Source organism: Chlorocebus sabaeus, chromosome 12 (assembly GCF_047675955.1).
Source record: "Chlorocebus sabaeus isolate Y175 chromosome 12, mChlSab1.0.hap1, whole genome shotgun sequence".
NCBI classification, from domain to species: domain Eukaryota; kingdom Metazoa; phylum Chordata; class Mammalia; order Primates; family Cercopithecidae; genus Chlorocebus; species Chlorocebus sabaeus.
Window position 1 is genome coordinate 106,152,787 of NC_132915.1, and position 19,804 is coordinate 106,172,590.

Sequence of the window (19,804 nt, forward strand, 5' to 3'; positions counted from 1 at the left end):
TGCCAACGGGGACGGGGGATGCCGGAGACTACCGGCAGGAACTGGGGACCAGGGGTCTGGAGTCTGGCCGCCAGGTGTGAGGCCTTCTTAGCCAAGGCGCGTCCGGGTGGTGGAAGGGCCTCTATGCCAAGAGGCGTTAAGACAGGGTCTCGCTTATGGGAGGTCAGCTCGCTGTCCTTCCACCCAAGTCCTCCACGCTGCGGAGAAGGTCTGGGGAGTCCACACTGTCCATCGGAGACTGACCCGTGAGCCTGACCCACGCCGAGAGAGTCCAGGCACCTCGGTTAGTGGCATCTGAAATTGTAGCCTTGTGGTGGGAGCCAGAAGTGCGGCAGGTGGGATGAGCCCCCTCACCCAGCATGTCAGGACCTGGGGTCCGAGGCTTGAGGCTGACACTGGGGAGCGGCGAAACCTGCAGGAAGCGTGGGCTTTCCGCCCGGCTCAGCAGCTCCCTGCTTCGGGAGAGGGGATCGCTGGGCTCCGAGGTGCCTCAAAACCGCCGCAAAGCAAGTCTACTCCTGGGGTGATGGGCAGGAGGAATAGAGGGGAGAAAGGGAAAGAAGAGAGAGGCAGAGGAGAAAGAAAGAACTAGGAGGCAAGAAGGAAGGGGCGCCGCAACGCCACGGGCTTCCCGAGGTTGCAGTTCAGCAAGGAGCCCCAAGGCCGAGTCGCAAGCCGAACCCGCACTGAGGCCACTCGCGGAGCTGCCTGCAGTTTCGGAGGGACTTCGCTCTCAGGCACGCCTGCTCCCACCTAGGAACGGTCTCGGGACCCCTTTCAATCCCCCTATATCCCGTAGGAAATTCTTTTCCCAGAGACAGGCTGCCAGGGCGATTCCCGTCCGCCCATCTCAACCCTGGATCTGGCCCCTCAAGAGCCAGAAGCCTGGCCGCCCACGAAGCTGTCTCAGGCCGGGACCAGCCCCAGCCCCGACGACGGCTGCAGCCCCGCCTAGGCAGCCGGGTGAGCCCGCGGAGGAGTTTCGCACCCGACTGCGCACAGGGAGCTAGTTGGTGCGGCCCGTTTGAAGCGAAGCGCCGGCTTCAGCAGCGCAGTCTGAGCAGGAGATCCGCGTGGCAACTGGGGCTGCGCGCGAGCTCGGGGCGACTGTGGTGGCCAGGGGAGTGTAGGGCCGGGGAGGGAAGAGGACGCGGGCCCTGGCCAGGGAGGGAGAGCTGTGCCGGGCTGGGCCGGCCGGCCGGGGCAGCAGAGGAAAGGTGAACACCGGGTTGGGCCAGGCAGGTGAGCGTGGATCCGGCCTGAGGGGAGCGCGGGGCCCGAAGCCAGGCGTCCCCTCTTGTCCAGCCCGTTCCCTGGAGTCCTGGCGAGCCTCGCCGCACCCCCTCCCCTGCTCCATCCCCTCCTCTCCTCACAGCCGGCTGAACCTCCCTCCCTGCCCGGCGCTTCCCACGGGGAGAGAAGAAAAAACAGGAGGGGGAAGGAAGGACCAGGAAGGGGAGGGAGGAGTGGAGGGGGACTGTTCGGAGCGGTCCGCGCGCCCCCGCCCCTCGAGCTTTCGCGACGAAGGCTCCTCAAGCCCGGCCGGGTACAACAAGTCTGTCCTCCGACGTCAGGGGGTCATTAATAACCAATTAGGAGGGTCACTGCGGCTCCTATAAAGGCGCTGAGATTTTGCCAAGGGGAAGACGGCCCCGGCCGAGTGTGCGAGAGGCTAGCGCGCGTCTGAGAGCCCCTTGCTGCCGCTTCCCTGCAACCACCCGCCTCTCTCCCACCCCGCACCCCCCGCACCCGCCTCCGCCTCCACCCGCGTCTCTCCACCCTCCGCGCCTCCTTTGCCATCTCTGCAGATTTCACCATCTCTCTTCCTCTCTCCCCCTTGTTCACTTTCCTCCCAGTCGCCCCCTCACCTCCCACTCCCTCCTGCGTCCTCCTCCTCTCCGTCCTCCCCCTGCTCTGGTTCCTTCTTCATCGCAGCCCTCTCCTCTCGCCCTTGGGCTCCCCTCTCGCCCACCCACCTCCCCCATCGGCCCGGCCGTCCCCCGGCGCCGGGGAGCTCCGGGCCGCCCATGATGGGCTCCGTGCTCCCGGCTGAGGCCCTGGTGCTCAAGACAGGGCTGAAGGCGCCGGGACTGGCGCTGGCCGAGGTCATCACCTCCGACATCCTGCACAGCTTCCTGTACGGCCGCTGGCGCAACGTGCTCGGGGAGCAGCTCTTCGAGGACAAGAGCCACCACGCCAGCCCCAAGACGGCCTTCACCGCCGAGGTGCTGGCACAGTCCTTCTCCGGCGGTGAGTCAAGCCGTCGGGGCCTGGCGCAATCCCTCCTCCCTGCGACCCCCATTCCCGTCCTGGCGATGCGCGAGACGCGGCTGGGATACCCGGCCTCTCTGCTGCTTGTGCCAACCTGGGTGCTCCCGGCGCTCCGTGCACCTCAGTTTCCCCATGGGCCAAACAAGGACGCGAGCCACCAAGCCGAGGTGGGGCGCGGGGCAGCTCCGCAGTCCACACGGCTCAAGGACCGAGCCCGGCGACCCCGTCGCTCGGCTCCGTCGCCCCCGCCGGCCCCTCCTTTCCCCTCCCGCGCTTGAGCTGGCGGGTTCCTGGCATTTAAAGCCTTACTAGGCGTGTAATAGCAGTTGACTCAAAAAGAAGGGGTTTTAAATTCATTTAGTTAACTTGGGCTTGACCCGCGAAAGTTCCCACTTAAACCAAGAACTTTAAAAGGCAGCCGGGGCTGGGGATGGGGTGGAGGGAGGGCGGGCGGGGAGAAAAAGCCGCGGGGAGAGCGGGGGAGAGAAAGAGAGAGCGAGAAAAGTTTCTTTTCTTTAAGATGTCTCAAGTTCTTATTCCTCATTCATCAACCCGCAAACAATATCTTTCCCTGGCTCTGGCATCTCTGCGCGTCGCCCTCTTTTCCCCCTTTACGATTTCTGTTCCTCTCTTAATTTACCGTGAAGACTAATTCCACTTCCATTCACGCTATGTCAACCATCTAATCCCCCCTTTTTGTAAGGGGAATTCCTCGGCCCCTTTTAAACAAGTCCCCTCCGCATTGAGCTACAATTTACTGCTACAGCATTCTTCCAGGGCTAATGAATTTAGAATTAGCAATTTCTTTCGAATGGAGCCGAATGAATGCGATCACTTTAACAGCGTGACAAATTGCCGGCCGCGCCGCAATGGACACCGTTTAACCCCCCCTTTCAGCCGGCCCGCTCGCCGGGTATTTTCCCAGGTAGCTTAGAGGGGAACCTTGTAAGACATGGAGGCCGCCCCTGTACGCCTCGCCGCTCCCAGCCCGGCCGCAGAGGCCCGACAGGAGAACCCTCGGGGAGCTGGGGGCCGCCGCGGCTCCTCCCTGCCCAGAGAGAAGACATCGGGGCTTGTCTGAGCCCGGGCGCCGCCCTCCCTGGCACCCTACGGCCTGGGAGCAGAAAGGGACTCGGGCGCGCCCGAGGTCACACAGCGAGCGCGGAGCCTGGCCAGCTGCTACCGGTGCTGCTTTGGCACCTCCAACACCTGCCAGCCCGAGGTCTGTCCCCAGCACTGATCACTGGGTCCTCTGCCAGTGCCCGGAGCCTGGACGCACAGTGGGCTCCTGGAACCCGACTAGGCGAAAGAGTCTCCGGTTGGCCTTCACCTCCTTGCAGGACCTGGCCTCAGTTCTCCCGTGCATAAAACCGCTCGCTGCCGTTGGCTCATTAATTCTTAAACTTATCCGGGGCAGAGAGCGAAGAAGTTGTGAATGCTTTGAGAATTCGCGGAGAGACTAAAAACCCGCTTCTAAAAACGATCCCCAACGCACCACTCGCTTTCCAGGGCACGGAGGGTCCCCAGGTTGCAAACAGAGGAGAGGTCCTTGAGCCTCTGCACATCCGACTGCCCCCAACACCCGGGTGGCTTCTCTGGATGTGGGGCCGACTTGGGTTTGGCCGGTCTGGGCAGGACCGAAGCCGGGGTCCCGACAGGGAAGGAAGGGCCGGTCCTTGGCTGCCTCGGGCTCTGACCGGTTTTCCTGGCCCTGCCGCCACAGAAGTGCAGAAGCTGTCCAGCCTGGTGCTGCCGGCGGAGGTGATCATCGCTCAGAGCTCCATCCCTGGCGAGGGCCTCGGCATCTTCTCCAAGACGTGGATCAAGGCGGGCACCGAGATGGGCCCCTTCACCGGCCGCGTGATCGCCCCGGAGCACGTGGACATCTGCAAGAACAACAACCTCATGTGGGAGGTAAGTGCGCGCGGGCTGGGGCAGAGGGGCGCAGGGACCTGCGAGGGGCGCTGGCCACGGGTGGGACTGCGGTGTCCGGCGGTCGCCGCTTCCACCAGGCAGGAAGCAGCGGACACTCCCCGCCTGGACGCCCCCTGAGCCGGGACTCTAAGCCGCCCCAGCCTGGAGCTCACCCCACCTCTAGGCGCCTCCCAACCCGTGCCGAGAAGGCACGGAAAATCTGACCCTCCTTCCTCCGGACACCCCGGCAGAGCAGGACTGTGGTTGGCTCCACTTGGCAGATGAGGGCACTGAGACCCAGAGCAGTCAGGTGGCTTGCCCAGGGTCCCCACGTTCCCTCCCTCCAGGGTACCTACCAGCTACTTACATTCTTTCCCTGGTCCGGGAAGCAGCCTGGGAAGCCCCTCAAGGCCAGTCCTGGGCTGGGGGTGAGGTGGGGCTGGAAAGGAGAATGCCTGGTGAAGGCAGAATGACATTCCCGATGACCGTGGCTGAGCTGGCACTGAGTCAGCTTCTGTGCCCCCAGCCTGCAGTCATGGATGACCTCAGCAGCCCATGCCTTACTGTTCCCTTTTTACCGAGGGAAACGGAAGCTCCAAGAGGCTTCCATCCTAGGCCTTTCCACCCATGACAGTGACAGTGCCAGGGAGGGCCACCCCTGTGCTTCCTCCTAACCTTGCAGAATGGGAAACCAGTGTGCCAGACTGGTGCACACCCTTCCTAATCCCATTCCCTCACCTGCTCCCCTACTCCAGGCCCCTCCTGGTGGACCCTGGAGAAGCCCAACTTTATAGAACTGGGGGATGGCCCAGAGGCCTCTCTTGACCTCATCTTCTCCCTCCTCTGGAGGGCTGCACCACTAACCACACTCTCCAGTTGCTGGGTCAGGAAGTTGGGGTCCAGTATGACCTCCGAGTGGCCTTGGCAGCTTGCGTGAAGGAGTTTAGGCCAAACTGGAGTGCCACAGCGAGCCAGCCCTCCTCCCTGAGCTCCAGGATCCTCCCTCTCTGAGGTCCTGGCTGATGTTCCCAGTGCCATGGGGAGCACCTCTGCATCCCTTGAAATAGCTCAGGGCCACTTTGTCTGAGCAGTGATCCTTGGAGACCCTTTTCTTCTGGGGGTAGGGAGGACGTGGCAACAGGAGCGTATATCATGGTCAGCCCATAGGGCCCTGGAGACTGACCCCCTGTGGGCCACTTCCAACAGGGTAGCCTCAAGCAAGTCCCTGAATCTCTCTAGCCTTCCTTTCCTCAGTGGGAAAATGAAGCTTTATCCACTTCCTGGGGCTGTTGTGAGGATGGAGAGTGTGTGTGTGGAAGTGCCTGGAAGATTGTACACATGACATAGCCCTGCCTTATCTGGTCCTTGATCCATCTGTGCCCAGGTGTTCAATGAGGATGGCACGGTGCGCTACTTCATAGATGCCAGCCAAGAGGACCACCGGAGCTGGATGACCTACATCAAGTGTGCACGTAACGAGCAAGAGCAAAACCTAGAGGTGGTCCAGATCGGCACCAGCATCTTCTACAAGGCCATTGAGGTGTGTGTGTGTGCACTGTTGTGTAGGGACCAGCTGGTAAACCCGGTGTGGGGAGGTGTGCAGGGCAGCGATGTCCGGGAACCACAGTGGACAGAGGGGGAGCTGACACTGGCCTCGCTGGCTTTGCTCAGGCCATGGGGCTACAGCAGACAGGTGGTCTCCAGACACCCCGCTCTCCAGGTGTGTGACCTCCATGGGAAGCTTTCTGCTGCACATCAGAAAGGATAGGGCTCTCAACTTGATGCCATTGGGAATGTCACGAGCATCCCAATAGTGAGGTCCCCGGATGTTGGCTGAGGGTGTCCCGATGTTCAGGGGTCACAGAGGCACAGAGAAGCAAGATGGGGAGAGGTAGCCCAGGGAACGAGTTGGGGTGGAAGAGAGGGTGTGTGTCTGCAGCCATTTAGCGGTCTGATGGCCCTCATTCTGCGTGCGTGGGCACCAGTGGCTTACGGCTCATGACTCCAGTCTCAGCGATGGCTTCCCGTGTGTCAGGCTTCTCCCAGATGTGGATATGCAGTACGGTATTTAATCCCCACGCGGCCCCAGGAGGAGGACTCTGTGATTATTTACAGTTTACGGACCAGAAAACCAGGTCTCCCTTGGAGGCAGCAGACTTGGGGGTTTTGCAGGCCATCTGGGGAGACTGTTAGCACTAATAGCTGCGCTTCCTGAGCCGTCTCAGAGGAGACAGACAGGGCCAGGAAACAGGCTGAACACGGTGGCTTATGCCTGTAATCCCAGCACTTTGGGAGGCCGAGGTGAGTGAATTACCTGAGGTCAGGAGTTCAAGACCAGCCTGGCCAACGTGGTGAGACCTTATCTCTAATAAAAATACAAAAATTAGCAGGGCGTGGTGGTGGGCACCTGTAATCTCAGCTACTGAGGAGGCTAAGGCATGAGAATTGCTTGAACCAGGAAGGCAGAGGTTGCAGTGAGCCGAGATCACGCCACTGCACTCCAGCCTGGGCAACACAATGAGACTCCATCTCAAAAAAAAAAAAAAAAAAAAAAAAGACAGCAGGTAAATATCACTTCCTGTGGTGTGGCAGATATGAGGCTGAGCCAGGAAGGTTCAGAGGAGGATGGGAAGAGGAGAGTTTCCTGGTAGGGCAGTGCTTGGGCAGAGGCAGAAAAGATCCAGGTGTCTGGGCAGTGGCAGAGGGTGCAAACCAAGCAGAGAGGTGGTCACCCCGGCAGGCCCACACTGGGACCCTCCATGGACAGTGTCCTTTGGCGAGAAATCTGGCCCAGGAGTAGAGGGAAGCTGCCCACGTACCCACCGGCTGCTGGGGGTAGACTGGTAGCAAGTGCTGTATAGAGGCGGTCAGGCGCTTCCCACCACACTTCCCTGCTCCCCTTGGGGTGGGGCTGGGGCTTGATGGAGATTTTCGGGTGTTCTGTAGGAGCAGAGAGCGACTCACCTTTAGTCCATGTTCCATTTTCTCCCCAGAACTCAGACCCTGAAGCTCTTTCTAAGACCCCTGGGGGTGCCAGGGCCTAGTAGCTTCTGGGATGGGTTTCTTTGGTTGTTCCTGAATAATAAGGCCCTAGGGACTCTCCCAGAGGTGACAGCAGGGGGACTAGCCTGGGTCCCAGCTGAGGGGTGGTGCTTGGAGGAGCGGGAGGTGGAGGATAAAAAAAAAAGCTGAGCGGTTCCTGGATTGGGTTTCAAGTGAGGTAAGACGGCCGTGGGACAGGGTGCAGAGAGGACTGAAGGTAGCGCAGGCCCAGGACAGAGGTGGCTCCTTGACCATCTGAGTGGGCCACCGCATCCTAAAACTGGCTTCCAGTGCGGCTGAACCCCACATCTAACAGAATGCACCCTCCCAGATCCTCACCCCACCACCCTGTCACATACATCTTCACCTTCATACCCTCCTTCCCAGCCATCCTGGTACAGATGTGATGGAGGACTCCCACCTATCCCCTCACCAACCCCATACGCACACACATGCCCACACATGTGAACACAAGAGACAGACCAGAAATGCCTACATCATTTTGGCAAGAGGACTCCAGGCTGAGGCAGATGTGGGGGCCGGGGTCTCATCTCTCCGTGCAGGTCACACCGGCTAGAAGCCAAACAAAGTCAGGAAACATGAATAGACATTCAGACAGAAATTCAGTCCGAGGTCAAGGAGGCTGAAGAATATCTTCAGGGAAGCAACTGAGTTTATAGGATTAGGAAAAATGTCATCTACATTCGATCAGGAATTTAAATTGAAAAAAGAGGATCAGGCAGAGCATGGTGGCTCACGCCTGTAATCGCAGCATTTTCAGAGGATGAGGTGGACAAATCACTTGAGGTCAGGAGTGTAAGATCAGCCTGGCCAACATGGTGAAACCCCATCTCTACTAAAAACACAAAAACTAGCCGGGCGTGGTGGCAGGTGCCTGTAATCCCAGCTACTCCGGAGCTGGGGCAGGAGAATTGCTTGAACCCAGGAGGCGGAGGTTGTAGTGAGCTATCAGCAGCATAGCACTCCAGCCTGGGTGACAAAGCGAGACTCTGTCTCAACAACGACAACCAAAAAACGACAACCACACACACACACACACACACGGTATAGGTATAGATATGTGATAACATATGTGATATAGACAGATCCACCAGTTTGGCTGTCAATGCTTTTACAGAGTTAGCAAGACTTCTAAGAAGGGACTGTTTGTGTGAATGACAAGGAAGAAAAATGCTACCCATTTTACTTTTAAAGTTGGATATATTTTTTGTGGTGGCAGGTTTCTCAAATCATTTTGTCACAATGTCAGATTCCACTTACCAGATAAACTGTGTGTCTGGGTGTATGTGGCCACCCTTGAGATGAGGCTGAGGCCCAGAGCTCACGCAGCCTTTGTAGGCTAGACGAGAAGATGCTGCTGTTCCCCAGGCCACTCCCTGGACAACTTGGGAATCAATCGGCTGTTTATTCTGTGTGTGTGGATGAGTTAGCCAAGGAGAAGGACCTCTGCTGTGATGTTTTCTTAAACTTTCTGCCACTCAGAACTGCCGCTCATATTTCATAACAGTAACCCATTACTTGCCAAAAATAGTAAGGAACATCTTTATTCAATAAGCAGAATATGCTATTGCTGCTCTAAAACTTTCCATAAGTACAGAATAACAGCCTTCTCAACAGAAACGAAGGCAATAGGGTTTTAGAGCTCAGGCAGTCAGTGGAGGCACCCAAGCAGGGCGTGCGTCTGGTTGGATCCACTAATGTGACCCCTGGGGAACCTCCCGGCTTACTCCAGTCACAGAATTTACTATAACTTCAGGTGCCTAAAATGACAGTTCTAGAAAGTACCTAGCACATACCAAGTGGCCACTAAATGTTGAAGGATTAAAAGGGTCTTAGCAACTTTTACATTTTATTTATTTATTTATTTTTATTTTATTTTATTTTTTTTTTGAGATGGAGTCTTACTCTGTTGTCCAGGCTGGATGCAGTGGTGCAATCTTGGCTCATTGCAATCTCCGCCTCCCGGGTTCAAGCAATTCTCCTGCCTCCCAAGCAGCTGAGATTACAGGCGTGTGCCACCATGCCTGGCTAATTTTTGTATTTTCAGTAGATTTCACCATGTTGGCCAGGCTGGTCTCGGACTCCTGACCTCAGGTGATCCGCCTGCCTCGGCCTCCCAAAGTGCTGGGATTACAGGTATAAGCCACTGCATCTGGCCAACAACTTTAAAAAAAATAGCCCTCAGAGTGCTGCTCTCTGTTACTATCCTCATTTTTATCACGGTGAAACTGAAATGTTAGGGAGATTACGGGAAGTTGCTGAGTTGTGATGGGAACCCAGGCCCGTCTGAGCCCAGAGCTGGAGCGCTGAGTCACCCTACCATGTGGCCTCCCTGGCCAATATCTATTTGCTGGAACTCTATTAATTGGTGTGTCAGGACATCTGTGGTACAATGGAAATTGATGTTTGTCCAGATGACATTGAGATCCTTTTACACTAGGGCTTCAGAGCCTGTGGAGAAGGGGAGGGTATTTGCAGTCTCCTGGGAGCATGTTCAGTGGCAGGATATGAATTTACAGCAGGAAAACAAACCCCAAATTCTCTCATTTCCAATTTATAATAATAATTGAGATGGGCCGGGTGCGGTGGCTCAAGCCTGTAATCCCAGCACTTTGGGAGGCCGAGATGGGTGGATCACGAGGTCAGGAGATCGAGACCATCCTGGCTAACATGGTGAAACCCCGTCTCTACTAAAAAGTACAAAAAACTAGCCGGGCGAGGTGGCGGGCGCCTGTAGTCCCAGCTATTCGGGAGGCTGAGGCCGGAGAATGGCGTGAACCCGGGAGGCGGAGCTTGCAGTGAGCTCAGATCCGGCCACTGCACTCCAGCCTGGGCTACAGAGCGAGACTCTGTCTCAAAAAAAAAAAAAAAAAAAATTGAGAAAGTGGGGCAGGACAGACCTTCTGGGCTGATAGGGCTCAGAGAAGCACGTTGAGAGGGCATGTCCATTTGTCGAAAGAGACCCAGGCACTGGTATTCCAGAGTTCTGCTGATGTGGCTTTTGTGGTACAGGACTCAGTTCCTTTGGGAATTGCTTTGTTTGTTTTGTGTCCTGAGCCTTTTCCTGCTCCCCTAAAAAGTGAATGACCAACTGATCCTGCTTCTCCCAGCCCCAGCAGAGAGTCCCGGCCTGCCAGGCCAGGCCTGAGTCTCAGCAGTAGAGAGTGCTGCCAAGGGCGCCCAGAGGGCATGGTGGCTGTTCTCTGCATCCAGGCAGTCAGCGGGTGGGACCCCAGGAGCCTCTGCACAGTGATCCCAGGGTTCCAGGGAAGAAGCTGCAGGTTCCTGGGTTTCCTGGGTTTGATAGTAGAAGTTTGTTGATGGCGGATGCCTGGGTGCAGGCAGACACCAGAGGCCTGGGCACTGGGCACAGAAGGGCTGAGAGAGACTCCCAGTTCCCAGCCTCTGGGCAGGTGGGGTTGCTGGCTTCTAGCTGTCTGGAAATATGTGCCATTCTCAATTCCAGCAGGCTCTTTTTTTTTATTTTTTCTTTTGAAGACAATCTTCCTCTGTCTCTGAGGCCGGAGTGCTGAGCTCACTACAACCTCCGCCTCCTGGGTTCAGGTGATTAAACAATTCTCGTGCCTCAGCCACCTGGATAGATGGGAGTACAGGCACGTGCCACCACTCCTGGCTAATTTTTTTGTTTTTTGAGATGGAGTTTCGCTCTTGTTGCCCAGGCTGGAGTGCAGTGGTGCCATCTTGGCTCACCACAACCTCCGCCTCCTGGATTCAAGTGATTCTCCTGCCTCAGCCTCCTGAGTAGCTGGGATTACAGGCATGCACCACCACTCCCGGCTAATTTTGTATTTTAAGTAGACACAGGGTTTCTCCATGTTGGTCAGGCTGGTCTCCAACTCCCGACCTCAGGTGATTCGCCGACCTTGGCCTCCCAAAGTGCTGGGATTACAGGTGTGAGCCACCAAGTCTGGCCATTATTTTTTCTTCTTTCTTTTTCTTTCTTTCTTTCTTCCTTTCTTTTTCTTTTTCTTTCTTTTTTTTTTTTTTTTTTTTTTTGAGACAGAGTCTTGCTCTGTCTCCCAGGCTGAAGTGCAATGGTGCCATCTCGGCTCACTGCAACCTCTGCCTCCTGGGTTCAAGAGATTCTCCTGCCTCAGCCTCCCGAGTAGCTAGGACTACAGTTGTGTGCCACCACACCCAGCTAATTTTTGTATTTTTAGTAGAGACGGGGTTTCACTATGTTAGCCAGGCTGATCTCAAACTCCTGACCTCGTTATCCACCCGCTTCGGCCTCCCAAAGTGCTGGGATTACAGGTGTGAGTCACAGTGCCCAGCCCCATTTTTGTATTTTTAGTAGAAACAGGGTTTCACCATGTTGGCCAGGCTGGTCTTGAACCCCTGGCCTCAAGTGATCCACCCACCTCGGCCTCTCAAAATGCTGGGATTACAGGTGAGACCCACCGCACCCAACCTGTAGGCTTTTCTTAATTGATTTTCTTGCTTTTAAAAAATAATGTGTGTGTGTGTCCAGAAGTAATACGTGCTCATTATTTTTTAAAAAGTCAGAGGCATGATGTAGATGGCATCTTGCTACTCTCCATGAACCTTAAGTCAGCATTTTAAAATAGTCTCAAAATGGCAAACCCATCTTGTCTTGGGAAAGACAAGCAGCAAACCAGCGACAGTGGCTGGCATCCAGAGTGGCAGAGAATGACTTCTCATTTTATACCGCGTTATATGTTTATACAATTTGGTCCACATGTCTGCATCGCTGTTTTAAGTTTTAAATTCATTAGTAAAATTAATTTTAGTACATTAAAAGCATTCTTAGTAAATAAATGACTCACCCTTATGCTGCAATTGTTGCCATTAGAGTTCTTATTTTATTTTATTTATTTATTTTTTGAGATGGAGTTCCACTCTGTTGGCTGGACTGGAGTGCAGTGGCGCGATCTCAGCTCACTGCAACCTTTGCCTCCCGAGTTCAGGCGATTCTCCTGCCTCAGCCTCCTGAGCAGCTGGGATTACAGGCGCACACACCATGCCCGGCTAATTTTTGTATTTTTAGCAGAAATGGCATTTCGCCATGTTGGCCAGGCTCGTCTGAAACTCCTGACCTCAAGTGATCTGCCCGCCTCGGCCTCCCAAAGTGCTGGGGTTACAGGCATAAGCCACTGCACCCAGCTGACTGTTATTGTATTTATTTTATATTTCATAGTAGTTGTTTTCAATTAAAACTAAAAGGCTGAAGTTGGCTTAGGAACTTGGAGGTGGAGTTCCACTGGGGGCTCGCTGAGCCTACCATCTCATCCCACATCTGTGCTGGAGGAGTTGACTTCTCTTCTGGGGGAGATGGGGCTGGGAAGTGGGGGTACCTGCATGGGGCTGGTGTCTTTGGGGCATTCGGGCCCAGGTTGTGTTCTTGCTGGACACTGACGGCAGAACCCTGGTCACCCTGGGCTTCCACCGAACCAGTGGCCTCTGCAACTCTGCTGGCTCAGCAAGCATTCCTGCGGAGAGTTGGATGTGCCAGAAACCGCTGCCAGCTTCTCTGAGAGGTTGGTGGACTCCAGGAAAACAATCACTGGCGCTTCCATGTCTCGATTATGCAAAGAGCTTTACGCATATGGCTCCGCTGCACCCCAAAAACCACTCAGTGAGGCCATGGCAATGTGAGGAAACAAGCCCCACGAGGTGAGGCAACTTGCCCAAGGTCACTTGCTCAGCAGATGGGGAGCCTAGTGGACCCCAATATGTCTGACTCCAGACTGGGCAGGAACCCTCTGTGGGGCGTCTTCAGCCGTCCGGGGGAGGGTGCTGATTGCTTTGGAAGAACCACGACATCGACGTGTCTGGTTTCATACAAGACTGGAAGCCAAAGGTCGGGACAACGTTGGAGGTGACTTACAACCAGTCTTAGAGTTGGAGGGAACTCAGGGACCATGTTCCCTGACCCCCTCATTTGAGGAGCACAAAAACCAAAGTGACTTGCCTAAGGTCACACAGGGACCTGGTGACAGAGGGCTCATCTGCACTATCCCGTAGACAGATTTCCTTCACAATTAATTGATGTTAAATATTTCAATGCCATCATCTGCTTTTCTGGGAGGTTCACAAAACCTCTTCCTTCTATCCCGGTGAGGTCTGGGAAAAAAGTAGAATTTTTAAAAGTGTAAAAAAACGAGAAAAAAAAACAACCCAAATCAGAACCTCTTTCTTCTCTGCCCCTTTCCACCAGGGGCCTCCACCTCTGACCTGCTGGCCTCCTGGACAGTGGCCATGACTATGAATGAGCAGAGAGATTACCAGGACTCTTGCTGTGGTGCCAGATTGTAATCTGTCCACTTTCTGGGAGGCACCATCTGGGACACCACCTTCTGTGGCTTCTGGGACTGCACTTGGTGTTTCCACGTTGGCTTCTCGTCACTTACCGATCCTAAGGCTCGCCATGATGCCCTGTGAACCATGGGGGCATGAGGAAATGGATGTGGTGACTCTAAGCTGAGTCTCAGGAGGATGGCTGTCGCCTAAACTCCCTCACACCCTCCTGTTCGCACCCCTTCTCTTTCGACCTCCCCTTCTTCTTCTTCTTTTTTTTTTTTTTCCTTGAGACAGGCTCTTGCGCTGTCACCCAGGCTGGAGTGTAGTGGTGCAATCTCGGCTTACTGCAACCTCTGCCTCCTGGGTTCAAGCAGTTCTGCCTCAGCCTCCCAGGTAGCTGGGACTATAGGCATGCGCCACCACACCTAGCTAATTGTTCTATTTTTTTGTAGAGACAGGGTTTTACTATGTTGCCCAGGCTAGTCTCAAACTCCTGGCCTCAAGTAATCCACCTGCTTCGGCCTCCCAAAGTGCTAGGATTACAGGCATGAGCGACCACGCCTGGCCTCCATGTTCCCTTCTTTTCAAGGGTGAGCAGAGCTTGCTGCAATGGTCTGAGGGTCTTCTAGGCTCTGACCAGAGGAAGGAAGACGTAGTGAACGCCAGAGTTCTGAGTGTGGGCTCTGCAGGATGAAGCAAACAGACACAGAAGGGACCTTGTCTCTGACCACAGAAGCCAGTGAGGGATCCTGGCCTGGTTTCAGACACCTCTAGATGGAATCCATGTGATCTTTTGTGCTTCACCTAATAAAGGACCCTCCAGGAAAACAAACCAGCTGTTGCCGGGGGGTGTCTGGGTTTCTCTGGGCACATCAGATAGTGGCCCCCAGGGGCAGGTGCCAAGGCCAGCACTTCTGGGGTCCAGGCCTCGGGACAGTGATAGGCTGTCCCTTCTCTCATACGCTCTGCCTGGCTAGGGCCTGGAGCTTCCCCACTTGGGAGGGGTAACTGGCTTCCATGAGAGGTCTGGCAGGCCCTTTGAGATGTCCTGGAGCGTGTGGTATTTATGGCCAGTGCCACCCCGGGAGCAGGCCCCTTACGCCTCCCTGGATCATCACTGCAAAATCCTCTGACCAACATCCTTTGCCATGAGCCTGGGGCAGGTCCTCCCTGAGAGCAGCAGAGCCCCCAAATCACTTGTGGGGTTCGCTGTCATTGACCTAGGATGCGGCGAACTAGACTCTGTGTAAGACAGTGTACCCCAATGTTTCTTGGGGTGGAGGTGTTCATCCATCCGAATGCTTCTTTTTTAGCATCTGCCATGTGCACGGAGACACTCAGAGCCCTGTGCTTGGTCGGGAAGTACCTGTGATGTGGGGTGTCTATGGAAGCTTTGGATAAGAGATGTTTCCAGAACATTATCCCTGCAGGGTGTAGCCAAGTACCCTAGGGTGCCCCACAGCCCACAATTCTTGGAAACATCCAGCTCAGCCCTGCAGCCCCGGGGGCTGGCTGACTCTAGTTCTCCTGCGTAAGAATTGAAAAGATTTCTAATTTTCCATCTTCCATTACTTCTACTTGCTGTGAGGTGTCCATTCTGGTGCTGTCAGCTTGGAAGCTCTCCTGTGGCCAGAGCATGGACAGAGATGGCCTGGGCAGGGAGAGGGGGACAGAGGGGTTTGACACCCCAGGGTCTTCCGTGTTTATGCAGCTTGCCGGGACAGCTCAGTGGAAATGGGCCTGTGTGGCTTTCTCAGGGCTGAGACTGGGTCCAGGTCTCCTGACTGTGAAGGGGTGCTCAGAGACCCCCAACTCTCACCTCCCAGCTGCTGCCTCCCTGACCTCCTCTTGCCTCCTTCCCTGCAGATGATCCCACCCGACCAGGAACTGCTGGTGTGGTACGGAAACTCACATAACACCTTCCTGGGGATCCCTGGTGTGCCTGGGCTAGAGGAGGACCAGAAAAAGAACAAGCATGGTAGGTGTTCTCCGTGGGGCCACTGAGACACAGACCCATGGAGAGGGGAGCCCAGGGAGGGGAGAGAGAGAATGAGAGAGGCAGGGAGGTTCCTGACCTCCAGGGGCCTCAGTTCAATGTCTGGCAGCATTGAGCAGATAAGACATACAGGTCCAAGAAGGCTGATGCCCCTGGAGCTGCCACATGGGCCGGGCATGGGTGGGAGATGGTCCTCCTGCTTCCTGGCCAAAAAAGACTATCTGGGGGGTATGTGGGGGAGACCAGAGAGGCAATGAGGTGTGACAGGAGAAGAAAGGAGCTGGGCAGCAGGAGCCTGGATTGAGTTCTAGTTCTGCTGTGCAATCTTGGAAATGCCCTGTGCCTCCGTTTCCTCATCTGTAAAGGGAAGGTCCTAGGCAAGATAATCTCTAAGTTCCCTTCCAGTTCTGACAACCTGTATATTTCCTTGCCCTGTCGCTGATGTCTGGTGCAGGGTCTGGCACAGAGTAGGTGCTCCGTATAAGCCTGTTGAAGGAAGGCAGGACAGACTGTGCCTGTGTATGTGTTGCGGGGACGCTGGCCATCACAGCAGGGACCATTTGCTCAACAACTATTTCTTGCCAAGAACTAGGCTAAACCTTTGGCAGATATCATCCCACTGGATCTCCATAAAACCTCTGTGTATTTTTTTTCTTTTTTCTTTTTTCTTTTTTTTTTTTGAGACCGAGTTTCACTCTGTCACCCAGGCTGGAGTGCAGTGGCACGATCTTGGCTCACTGCAACCTCTGCCTCCCAGGTTCAAGCAATTCTCCTGCCTCAGCCTCCCGAGTAGTTGGGATTACAGGCAAGCGCCACCATGCCCAGCTAATGTTTGCATTTTTAGTAAAGATGGGGTTTTGTTATGTTGGCCAAGCTAGTCTTGAACTCCTGACCTCAAGCGATCTGCCCACTGCGGCCTCCCAAAGTGCTGAGATGATAGGTGTAAGCCACCGCACCTGGCCTGTGAAATTTGAGTATCCATATTTTTATTTAATTTAATTTATTTTTGAGGCAGGATCTCTCTCTGTCGCCCAGGCTAGAGTGCAGTGGCACTATCTTGGTTCACTGCAGCCTCAACCACCCGGGCTCAAGCTATCCTCCCATCTCAGCCTCCCAGGTAACTAAGACCACAGTCATGCACCACCACACCTGGCTAATTTTTAAAATTTATTGTACAGATGGGGTCTCGCCATGTTGCCCAGCTGGTCTGGAACTCCTGGGCTCAAATGATCCTCCTGCCTCTGCCTCCCAAAGTGCTGGGATTACAGGCATGAGGTACTGTGGTCAGTGGTCCTTATTTTTGGAGGATGAACCTGAGCTGGTGAGCTACTGTTTATTAAGTCCTTGCTCTGCAGCTGATGTTTTACAAACATTAATTTCTCTAGGCTGCGCATAGTGGCTCATGCCTGTAATCCCAGCACTTTGGGAGGCAGAGACAGGAGGATCATTGAGCCCAGGAGTTCCAGACCAGCCTGGGCAACATAGCAAGACCCCAGATCTACAAAAAATTTAAAAATTAGCCAGGTGTGCTGGCACGAGCCTGTGTTCCCAGCTACCTGGGAGGCTGAGGTGGAAGGATCACTTGAACCTGGGAGGTCGAGGCTGCAGTGAGCTGAGATGGCACCACTGCACTCCAGCCTGTGTGACAGAGCGAGACCCTGTCTCGAAAAAAAAAAACAAACAAAACTTTGGGCCAGGCGCTGTGGCTCACGCCTGTAATCCCAGCACTTTGGGAGGCCGAGGTGGGCAGATCACGAGGTCAAGAGGTTGAGACCATCCTGGCCAACATGGTGAAACTCTGTCTCTACTAAAAATACAAAAATTAGCTGGGCGTGGTGGCGCACACCTGTAGTCCCAGCTACTCGAGAAGCTGAGGCAGGAGAGTCACTTGAACCCAGGAGGCGGAGGCTGTAGTGAGTGGAGATCGCGCCACTGCACTCCAGCCTGGCGACAGAGGGAGACTCCGTCTCAAAAAAAAAAAAAAAAAAAAAATCTTTTTTCACTGATCATTACCAGTCTTACGAGGGCGATGCTAGTAGTACCTCCATTTCAGGAAGGAGAAAACCGAGGCGCAGTTCCTTGGTACAGTGTAGGCACTCAGTAAATGTTTGTGGGATGAGTTAATGAAAGGTTTGGGGGTGGGGGTCATCATAGTTGCTCCGCTTTACGGAAGGCCTGCTCCAATCCAGGCATCTCTCAGGCACTGGTTAAGGCAGGTCGGGTGCTTAGCGCAGAGACCTTCCATAGACGTCTTTTCTCATCCTCTCGGGCAATCGTACGCCCGAAGAGGCAGTGCTAGGTTTCCATTTTACGGATGAGAAAGCTGAGGTTTAGCTAGGCTGAGTCGCTAAGTCTCGGAGGTCTCGCATCGCGATCGTGAGTCCAACTCCTATTGGATCCCCCAGCAGGGGGACCCTTCGCTGTCCCTCCCGTCCGTCTGCCACCGTCCAAGCAGCACCCGCCCTCAGGGTCGGATCCCCCCCGGGAGGGGGGCGCTGGGGGCCCGGGCCGCGGGGCGCCGGTTCTAACGGGGCTGCTCTCTCCCCTTCCTCGTCTCCCTTCTCCCGCCCCGCCCCGCGGCCAGAGGACTTCCACCCGGCGGACTCGGCGGCGGGCCCCGCGGGCCGCATGCGCTGCGTCATCTGCCACCGCGGCTTCAACTCGCGCAGCAACTTGCGCTCGCACATGCGCATCCACACGCTGGACAAGCCCTTCGTGTGTCGCTTCTGCAACCGCCGCTTCAGCCAGTCGTCCACGCTGCGCAACCATGTGCGCCTGCATACGGGCGAGCGCCCCTACAAGTGCCAGGTGTGCCAGAGTGCCTACTCGCAGCTGGCCGGCCTGCGCGCCCACCAGAAGAGCGCGCGCCACCGGCCGCCCAGCGCCGCGCTGCAGGCACATTCGCCCGCGCTGCCCGCCCCGCACGCGCACGCGCCCGCTCTCGCCGCCGCAGCCGCCGCCGCCGCCGCGCACCACCTGCCGGCCATGGTGCTGTGAGCGCGCCCGCGCCCTCGCCCGGCCCCGCGCGCTCCCGGGCCCTCGGCAACCAGGCCCCGCAGCGCGACTCGCCCTCCCGCCCCGACCCCCGGCCCGGCGCCCCCGCGGAGCCCCGCGCGCTGGGGGTGCGCCCCGGAGACGTACCCCAGGCACCCCCGCCTCGGCTCGTGTCGCAGATGAGGACACTGAGGGCGGCGTCCCTCACCCAGGTCACGCAGATGGTGCGGCTACTCGGCCGCTTCCTCTGGGAGGGGGTCCCCCAGCCTGGCCTAGCCCCCGAATCTCCCTCCTGTTGTAGAACCGGGCGTCCAGACCGGCATCCCCCTCGTGGGTGCCAAGAAAGCGAAATTTAGCGCCCCGAGGACCCCTCAGCAGAGGAAGGGGAGTCCCCACCTCCGCCACCGAGAGTCCTGTGCTTCGGAATGAAGGGAGGGCGACCTCCTTGTCCGGGTGCGGCCGGGCGCGGGACTTGTGGGGGCGCCACCTCCTCTTCCGGCCCCTGGGACTGGTGTCCTGAAGTGTTGGGAGTCTTTACGCAACCTTGACAGGTGCGGGCTACTGGGGTCCATCGGCAGCCGGAAGAGACCCAGAGAGACCTGCATCTTTGCAGTGCACCAGGCACGTTGAAAGTGGAGGCACAACGGAAATCCTCTGTAGGACCCCAAGCAAGACCCTGCACCTCTCTGGGCCTCAGTTTCCCCATCTGTAAAATGCGGGAGTTGGACCAATGCCCCCTCCCCTTCAGCTGTGACATCATGCCTTGGAAGGCGAAAGTTCCCCCCAACCCCTTCCAACACACACACCCCAGCGAGAGGAGGGCAAGACTGGAACTGCTGCCCGGGAGGTTAAGGTGGCTTCTGTGGCCAGGAGGCACTTCCGAGCTGTGCCCAGTCCCAGGAGTTCCGCCCCGTCTGCCCACACTTCCCTCGGTCCCTACCCGTTTCCTCAAATTCTGGCCGTGCGCGCCCTCTGGTGTCGCCTCTCACACTTTGCAGTCATTTACCAGGATTCCCGTGGGGCGTTTTGTAAAATAAACTATAATATTAATGAAAAGTATAAAATGTATAGAGTTTTCAAGACACTGTGTTCTACTTCCAGAAAATGGTCACTTTAACCTTGTAAATATTTATCTAAAATGATATTTACAAAACTGTGATATATTATTATTTGATTGTATATGTACAACTGTAAATACATTTGTACCTCTCTTGTATTCTAAAATAAAAATTACTTGGAACATTTATCATTTAGCATCTGAATGGGTGGACACTTTTATCTGTA

General features: G+C 55.7%; 1 protein-coding gene across 1 annotated transcript; it reads left to right on the plus strand.

Moving 5' to 3' along the window:
* The first annotated feature begins 2,027 nt into the window (after positions 1-2,027).
* Positions 2,028-19,754, plus strand: PRDM12 (PR/SET domain 12). Its single transcript, XM_008005920.3, has 5 exons — positions 2,028-2,250; positions 3,995-4,185; positions 5,570-5,725; positions 15,397-15,508; positions 18,111-19,754. Exons 1-5 carry the CDS (start codon positions 2,028-2,030, stop codon positions 18,521-18,523), a joined length of 1,095 nt encoding a protein of 364 aa, XP_008004111.1. The 3' UTR covers positions 18,524-19,754.
* Positions 19,755-19,804: the final 50 nt, after the last annotated feature.

Bases quoted from the DNA above. Each gene is read 5' to 3' on its own strand.
- PRDM12 (XM_008005920.3), top strand. From the start codon at position 2,028: ATGATGGGCTCCGTGCTCCCGGCTGAGGCCCTGGTGCTCAAGACAGGG. The intron at 4,186-5,569 runs GTAAGTGCGCGC...ATCTGTGCCCAG, and splicing joins ACAACAACCTCATGTGGGAG to GTGTTCAATGAGGATGGCAC. The intron at 15,509-18,110 runs GTAGGTGTTCTC...CCCCGCGGCCAG, and splicing joins CCAGAAAAAGAACAAGCATG to AGGACTTCCACCCGGCGGAC.